The sequence below is a fragment of the Sinocyclocheilus grahami genome, unplaced genomic scaffold, assembly GCF_001515645.1.
Source record: "Sinocyclocheilus grahami isolate Dianchi unplaced genomic scaffold, SAMN03320097.WGS_v1.1 scaffold18.1, whole genome shotgun sequence".
Classification (NCBI taxonomy): domain Eukaryota; kingdom Metazoa; phylum Chordata; class Actinopteri; order Cypriniformes; family Cyprinidae; genus Sinocyclocheilus; species Sinocyclocheilus grahami.
Window position 1 is genome coordinate 2,090,995 of NW_015505197.1, and position 9,029 is coordinate 2,100,023.

A 9,029-nucleotide genomic window follows, 5' to 3' on the forward strand; every position below is an offset into this window, starting at 1 on the left:
TTGAATCTGATTGATTAGTCAAAGCTAATCGAACAGAATTCTTTTCTGGGTACTCTGTTCTAATGTTATCCTTGCAGATAATACTCTAATCAAGCCAGACCTCCGCAAAACAATTCCCTCTGTTATACTTAGCAGAAATTATGGGTTTTTTTTTGTTGTTGTTGACCGTGTGCTTATAGCGACCCGCAGTGGTGACATTCTGAAATACACACACACACAAATATTTAGACTGGGAGGGTTTGGTTTTTTTTCCATCTTATAGCCTACATAATGGGTCATGGGGTTATTTTTAATAGTATAAGTTATTTTTAGCAATAAAAATGTAGGTTGCGACTGACGTCATAGCTGACAGAATCTGCGTTTTTGATTGTAACAGGCAGAATTCTTTTCTGGGTACTCTGTTCAAATGTTATCCTTGCAGATAATACTCTAATCAAGCCAGACCTCCGCAAAACAATTCCCTCTGTTATACTTAGCAGAAATTATGGGGGTTTTTTTTTTGTTGTTGTTGTTGACCGTGTGCTTATAGCGACCCGCAGTGGTGACATTCTGAAATACACACACACACAAATATTTAGACTGGGAGGGTTTGGTTTTTTTTCCATCTTATAGCCTACATAATGGGTCATGGGGTTATTTTTAATAGTATAAGTTATTTTTAGCAATAAAAATGTAGGTTGCGACTGACGTCATAGCTGACAGAATCTGCGTTTTTGATTGTAACAGGTAGGTTTGGTCACTTTAAGATGTAGCCTATAGCGTATAACTATATGTTTTAATTTCCTCTAAAATAATGTTAAAAAATTAAGCGTAGGGCCTACTTATATCTGTTTTTGAACATTTAGATGTTTGAGAATTCACGTGTAGTCAAGGTGCAAGGCAAATATTAGATTTTTACTTGATGGTGCATTGATTCATTCGTACATGTACAAGTTTTAGTTTATTCGCATTATCACAGTTAAGATATCTTTAATTACACCGTATAATAATTTTCATTAACAAGGTATTATGTATAGGCCTAGGCTATATTTAGCAGACAGAGCTGGTTAGATTACTGATTCCAAATTACATGACAAAAATTGTTGTTAGTAACGTAATCAATTACATTACACATTTTAGGTAACATAATCAGACTACTTTCTGATTTCTTTTAGATGACTTTTTACCTAACCGTTTATCACATTGATTTGAATAGGATAATCTTGTACCATATTGATATAAAAATGCAAAGAAAAAGAAAATATATTCAATTCATTGTTATTAACAACATAAAGTGCATTTAACATTACATTACGTCAAGGTTGACCAAACTGGGGTTTGTGAAGGAACTGCAAGGGGGGTTGTGAGTTTAATGAAAAGCTAATAATGAATTAAATCATAAAAAATAATTAAAATGTTCAATTAAAATGAACCATTTTAAAATAACATGAATCTAAATAAAACACTTGCTAAAAATGGTAATATTTAATTTGTTTACCTGCATGTCATGTTTAGTGTTAATCAAATGTGTTACTTAATTATGAACTTATTACCTTAATCTCAGGGGTAGTTCAAGTAGGCTATATTGGGCGAAAGGTTTTGCTGACAAAAAAGTTTGTGAATCCCTGCATTAAATATAAATAAGAAATAACGTGAATTTGTGCATTTTAATGTGTTTGAAAGACAAAAGTCTTCCCAAGACAGCAATACATGGTTAGTAACCTACTTCAGTAGATTTGTGATAATTCAAATAAACATTAATGTTTTTCATCTGTAGTTGATGCAATTTTGCAATGTTGTGGTAACACTTCTTAAAACGGAAATGATTTCTGTAAATCCAGTGATCAAATGCTGTGTGGCCTCTCAATTTTGTGTTTAATTAGCCACTTGGTTAATGACTGGTCTTTGTGTGAATGTCCAAAAAAACTGGAGGACTTTCTGAATGTATAGCCTATTAGCGCTGGGCTATTTTAGAAAGGAATATTTAAGGGGAGACGCTGCAGGCAAAAACACAGTTTTTCATGCACCTGTCAAATTTGAGATTTTGGGAAGTGTTTTTTCAGACTAGTGGAAAGAAAACATCCAAAAGACACTGTTAATTGTTTCTTTTATAGCACTTTATCTATTTGTGCCAATAGATTTCAATTACAATGCATATTTTTAAAGGCCGTTTTCTCAAAATGAGTTTTTTCTCATTTTTTTCTAATTTCTCAAAATGTAATTACACTGAGCCATAAATCTCCACTTCAGTAGCACTTACACACACCAAACTTTACATTTTTATTGCTTTTATTGGTTTTACAGAGGGATTTGTTCATATATAATTTGCTTGATTATATACAACATTTTATTCCCCCCAAAATTGTGAAAATATAGTAATAATAATTTTGTGTCCGTTCTAAGCATTTTCTGAATTATGGAGTGACAAAAATGAGATACCCAAAATTCCCTCTGTAAAAACTTTTGACTCTAATATGTCAAAAATATTAAACAAGAATTTTGAAACTGACATCATCCAGTGTTTAGATGTGTTTACTAGAAATGTATGCAAATAAGCGCACATTTCATTAAACTCATTTGCATATTTAAACCTAACATTTTAGAAAACTTGTAATACAATTTTTTTTTTGCAATTATCAATGTAATCAATCAGCTGGGTAAGTAAGGCGATAACTATTATTATTTTATTTTTTTTACCCTATTCACCTGCAGTGTCCCGCCTTAAAAGATGAAAAAGAGGAATTATGGAAAATCAATAAATTATGAATAATTAGTTGTGTGAGTATCATGTACTAATCAATCAAATAAAAAATACATTAGTCTGATAACGAGTTTTTAAAAAATGTAATTTAATCTAATTACAAGTAGGCTACTTAATTTTTGGAACCTGATTACGTAATCCAGATTACATGTAGCTAATCAGTTACTGCCCAGCTCTCTTGACAGATACTTTTATACAAAGCAAGCACGGTGTCTATACATTATGGGACATATTTCACGTGTGTAGAGGCAGAGGTGAAAAGATATGGCGTTATCTGTGCTCGCGTATCTACGCAATTTCCTTGTGTGGGAGAGTGAGAGAGAGATACTCGAAGCTCTGTTCGCCCATAGCTCACATTACACAAGTAGATGTCTGGTATTCAGTGCAGGAAAAGTTAGATCAGATAGTTCGAAAGTTTTCGTGTAGGCTCTATCTACCGGGACCGCACGCGCTCACAGGTGAAATAAACACCGCCGCCGTACACCTTTTCGTCCAGCCATCGTGTAAAGGTCACCAGCGATCGTCTCCTATGTCTGAAACTATTGTAATGAACATGACGAGTTTGAAGGCGTTCACCGAGCCGTTTGGTAAGTAAATCCGCTGGTTTGTACCCGGAGAATACATGCGCTTTACTGGACACGAGCAGCAAAATGATGGACAGTTTTGTTCGGTGAACTTGGTTTTCAGTTTTCTAAATAATGCAGTTGGAAACGACAAGGGGTAAACATTTACAGCCAGGGTAAGGTATTATCTTAAATATAAGCAGACAATAGGGAGCACATCATGGTTTATGTCATATATGTATGTAGCCTACATGTGTGTGTGTGTGTGTATAATTGTTTGAGTTGCATCAGATCAGGTGGACTTTCTCTTGCTAAGGCTGCAGTCTGTGGTGTATAAGGATAAAAACTTAATTTCTTTATTTCAAGACTTTCCTGGTGAAGGAGTTTATACTGCAGTATTTGTGTATGTTGCTTCTGTTAGTGTATGCCTGCCATGCAGAAGAAGATCTGTGCAGAGGGTTTTGCCCTGCAGGATTATAGCATGATGTGGTTTACATCTCTCCAAGTGCATCCCGAGCAAGCAGCTACATGCTCTCTGCATTCCCTGGCTGAGCAGAAACAGTCATGAATGGATTCAGGCTGCGCATGTTTGGATTCGTCTGCAGTACTGGGGCTAAATGTGGCACGTGTAGATTGATCTGTCCATGAGCTTTAGTTTATCTCTCTACTCCTTTAAAGAATGAAACACGATGGATTGTGAAAGAGTAAAGCATTTTGGAGCATATACTGATATAAAATAATTGTTTGTTTGTTTGTTTTTTTATTAGTATTGGGTATTTTTGCTGTGGGACAAAATAAGTGAATATAACTTTCCATAGATAAGATCAGCTCAAGGTGCTAGGCACCCTTTCCGGTTTGATGCTTACATCAGAGTTTGTTGCTTGTTTTTTCCCTGCCTGTACTTTCAGCAGTCATCATGATTAAAATGAAAGGGCAACATCCTGTTTCAGTTGATGGGATTTCTTAGAAAATACCCTATATTTCATGTTCATGCTTTTTTTTTTCCAAATACTGTTTTAGTGAACAAAAATAACTTCCTAGTTCCTCTACATTGTGCCGTGAAGTAGCAGTGGCCGTCGACACACACAACATGTCGAGGTTAAGCTGTCTGGTTTGGCTGAGACTGAGGTGTTGATAACCATGCATAATCAAGTTTTTTTCTGTCTGATGTCTGAAGTTGTGTCTCTGCTGTCCCTTTAGCAAATCTCAGAAACATGGAAGTCATGCTTTTTTTATGCTTTGCCTCTGAAAAGCAACATAAAAATACTTAGGATATTTATTTCGCGGACACATGGTGTTTTCCAAGTTGTCCCATGTTTCTCGCTATTTATCGCAGTTCCTTGCTGTTTTTGTTTTTCAAATCTATGAATGGTTTGGTTTCGATATTTCACTAGGTACATTTTGGCCTACCTTATTTACTTACAAGACTGAAAAATTTGATTTAATACAGTGTACACAACAAGCACCTAATCTGTTTTAATGACTGCTTGTTCATTTATGGAAATGTCATCACAAAAAAAATCATCTCGGGTTGTGTTAAAGTGTAACAGAAGTAGTGACGCAACTTTTCCTCTGCATTGTGACATACATCTGATTGAAACGGATTATTCAAAAGAATTGAATAAAATAAAAATAAAACATGAATGTATGAATCGTTCACAATAAGATCAATAACATTTATTTAGATAGGGTGGTTTTTAATTTATGCCGACTTTTTAAAGTAATGATATCTGTATTTGAAACTGCCACATGCTATTGCTGCCACTGAATTACACACGCCATGCTTCTCTCTCTCACTCACACACACACACACACTTCCTTCCTGTCTTAGTCACTTAGTCATTTTTACTGACAATCCTCTCTATTTCTTTGTGCTACTTGTTGGTTCCACAATTGTATACAGCTTCAGAGGACTGTACGACTTTCGAATCAGGCACCCTTAAAATGAGGAGCCTTTTTTGCATCTGACAAAACCTTAACAGGTGCTTTTTGTCTTTGAAATTTAGAAATGTAACTGATGGTTTTAGTTCCATGTGTGGATTTTGCTTCTTTTTTTTTTTAAACCTAACCATCACACTACTCAACCTCATCCGCTTTTCACTTGCTAATATCTATATATTTAAATGTAAATATTTTCATTAAGAATTCACAAATCAAAAATAGGTAATTCTGTGCAATGCGGTGTTTCACCTTTGAGTTTGTTTTTTATTTTTTTGCAGGGAGAGTGGCTTCTGAACCGGTGGAGGACACTGACCCCAGCAGCTTCATTGCAGATATGGTATGATGTTATTATTTTTCCTAATCATACAGTTGATTTATTTATAAGTAAAGGATGTACTTTACTCCTTCAGAAGACTTTGGTACAGTGTTATGGATGGATGTCGTTGGGTAATACCCACTGACACATCAATTGAATGATCATATGATGTTTAGTTTTGGTTTATGACACACTACATGAGCTGTAAACATTGTTGCCCTTCATATTGTGATAAAACGCAACAGATTATGTAGGTTAGACATGATTTTCATACATGATATGAAAGTAGCATTGAATGAGAGGAGCAGGTTTTGAAACTCACTCTTGTTGTGTGACACCCTCCACTAAGTCTCAGAGGTTTGTTCTAGCATGTTCTCTGCTCATTTATCCACACATCTGAAAGTTAAATTTTCCTCCCTTCGCTACACTGTACACACCCCCTCTCTTCAAATGTGTCCCAACATGTAGAAAGAGGAACAAAGGTGAATTGTTTTCCTCTGAGGTCTTGATTTAGATGTGTGTGATGTGATGTTTGACCTCTGGGGGTCTTTACTGATGTTTTTGTGTGTGTGTTTTAGTCTCTGAGGTCAAATTACCCTGTTCAGGTCACTGATCCACAAGGTATCAGAGGTATTTATTGTTTATTTACATTGTTGCTGCTTGTACTGGTAGTGATAAATGTGTAAAATCATACAATGAATGTTAGGTTTATTTAAACAATTCCACTGATCTCAGTAGGATGATTCTTGGGTGATGAGAATAGTGACCTTTTGGTCAGCCTCCACACTTTCCAAATAATCATGTTCAATAGGACATGAAGACATAAAGTGTTAATAAAAGATCAACGAGTTTATTCACAGAAAGTTGATCTCTGATACTCTACAGATCCTGTAACCCTGCAGCTCAGCTCTGTTCCCCCTGGATATCTGTTGTCAGCGGTAGACAGGATACGACAGGTGATTCTTTTATTTCTTCGTATCTTCATCCTCTGGAAACGAGTTGGGTCTTATCACTTTCTATCATTATTTGCTGAAGTCACGTAGCATTTCTGACGACATCCTTATTTATAGATTCAGATCACTCACTGAGTGGTATACTGAATCTCAAGAAGATTCATGTGGGCTGTGTAACAAATTTATGGTTTTTATATAAGAACGGTGATTTTGGTTCACTTCTCAGGGCTGTGGTTATTCCCCTGTGTGTTTCACACTTTTCATTAGGGCTGTGGATTCACTGTACCACTAACTTTCAAGAGGACATCAGATGCAAAATTCACTTTTTTTTCACTTGTTTGCATATAAATGTGCCTTAGCAGTGTGTGGACACAGCCACCCTAAAAAATCAATTCACTCTTTTTTTTAATCACCAAAAAACCTAAACAGTCTCAGTTGTCAAGCCGTTTTGATTTTCTGAGCAATGTGACATCATACTGCTCAGGCCCCCGCCTACGGCCACTGATGGACTGTCCCGTATTAGCATATTTCCGCCCTCAGCCAGTTGTACGCTGTCTGCCATTTACTCCACTCTCGAGCAGCTGTAGTCTTAATTTTCTCTCGACATCAGAGCCACTGAGGAAGCAGTGGATTCATTTTGTTTTTGATGGTAATGCGCCACCAAATACCCAAAAAAAACAGAAGAGAGGGATGTGGTGAGCAGTCGCTCATTATCATTTAAAGTAGGGATGTTCATTTTAACCAGTTAACCGTTAAGCGGGCGTAAGAATTTTGATTAATACAATCAGTTTTTTCAGTAATTTATCAAAATATTTAAAAAGGCTTGCTGCATGGTTAAAATATGCTACGCATATACATTTTTTTTGTTTTTTAGAGAAAATAAGTCGAAATTTTATTATTTCAATCAGAAATAGACCTAATGCCGACGCGAAATGTTTACAAACATTATAATAAACACTAAACATAGCCTAGCTGGGCTATTTTAGTTCCCCTCACTCCACAAAAAAGCCTTTCAATTAACAGTATTTAGAAAAGAACAAGAATTAAAAATATAAGAAGCTATAGCAATATAAACGACAAGCCAAAATGAATTAATTTAGGCTAAAACGAAACTGAAACCAACGTTGGGTCTCTCATTCGACATAAAATCAAATGTTTCCTTATTCGCAATGTATTTGAATGGCAAATTATTATTTATGTAGCCTACTTCACTCGCGTTCCAATATCCACGTAAAACACATGGCGGTACTGTGATAATACTTAATGGCACAGATTTTACTACATATTCAAACTGAGCAGTGTGGGTTTTTTGCCATATGTTTGACTGACAGTATTTTATTATGATAATGAACAGGCTACATTGTCAAGGTAGCAATGCTTAACTGTGTGCGCACATGCGGCGCGGGCGCAATCACTTGATTTTTTTCCTTCTAACAGTGGAAACAACTATTCCTTTTAGTCCTAAAGATAATCAGAATTGTAAAAGGTTTGCCTTTATTTGTGTACATTCACAATAAAAACAAATCTTTGTGCTTTTGTAAAATAAGCCTAAAGAAAAATAGGATGCCGCTTTCTGCCGTCTGGTTTCCTTTCGCGCAGCACAAAAATGAACCGAAACTGCATACTAGGCTACATGTTACAGTTTTTTTATTTATTATTATTTAAGTAAAAATATATTTCTCGAATAGGCCTATTTATTCGTTTTATAGCTTTATTATGTTTTTCTCCGCTCGCAGAAGCGCTGCAGGTGCGTGATGTGAGATGATGACCATGTGAATCCTCATGTTCTGTTTTTTGCTGCTTTTTTATCCTTTCTAATTTAATTCAATTCTAATTTAAAATAATCGTGCCGGTTAACTGTTAATAATCGGTTAACGAGCGTCGGTTGTTGGTTAGGAAAAATAACCGAAATGGACATCTCTAATTTAAAGAGACATGCACCGAAACGGCTCGCTGTGAACAGAGCTGTATTTGACAAGGTAAAATGGTGTTGTTTTACACAACCATTGAGGAACCAAAGTATTTTGCAGCTATTTCATGAAGACCCTAAAGAATCATACCAACTTGTGGAAAATTGGCATCTGATGTCCCCTTTAATGTATTTGTGCAGTGTGTAATACTTGAGTCTTCTTTGTTGAATCTTTAACTTCAGTTATACATACACCTTACCATCTCTCTCTCTCTCTCTCTCTCCTGTTTTATCACCCAGCCTGTGGAAAATGACAGTAGTGAATTTATTCCATCATCTTCAGTATCATCAGGTATGTGTAAATAGTAGAATACTACCGCTACATTGTCAAGGTAGCAATGCTTAACTGTGTGCGCACATGCGGCGCGGGCGCAATCACTTGATTTTTTTCCTTCTAACAGTGGAAACAACTATTCCTTTTAGTCCTAAAGATAATCAGAATTGTAAAAGGTTTGCCTTTATTTGTGTACATTCACAATAAAAACAAATCTTTGTGCTTTTGTAAAATAAGCCTAAAGAAAAATAGGATGCCGCTTTCTGCCGTCTG

At 35.7% G+C, this 9,029-nt stretch overlaps 1 protein-coding gene across 1 annotated transcript in view; it reads left to right on the forward strand.

Annotated features, from left to right (window-relative positions):
- The first annotated feature begins 2,934 nt into the window (after nt 1–2,934).
- Nucleotides 2,935–9,029, forward strand: part of LOC107553365 (ectodysplasin-A receptor-associated adapter protein-like) — an 11,214-nt gene continuing 5,119 nt past the window's right edge. Inside the window, exons 1-5 of the mRNA XM_016235573.1 lie at nt 2,935–3,327; nt 5,523–5,581; nt 6,139–6,181; nt 6,446–6,516; nt 8,723–8,774. Of these exons, the coding sequence (XP_016091059.1) occupies nt 3,270–3,327; nt 5,523–5,581; nt 6,139–6,181; nt 6,446–6,516; nt 8,723–8,774 (283 nt within the window). The 5' untranslated portion in view covers nt 2,935–3,269. The remainder of the gene's footprint in view (nt 3,328–5,522; nt 5,582–6,138; nt 6,182–6,445; nt 6,517–8,722; nt 8,775–9,029) is intronic.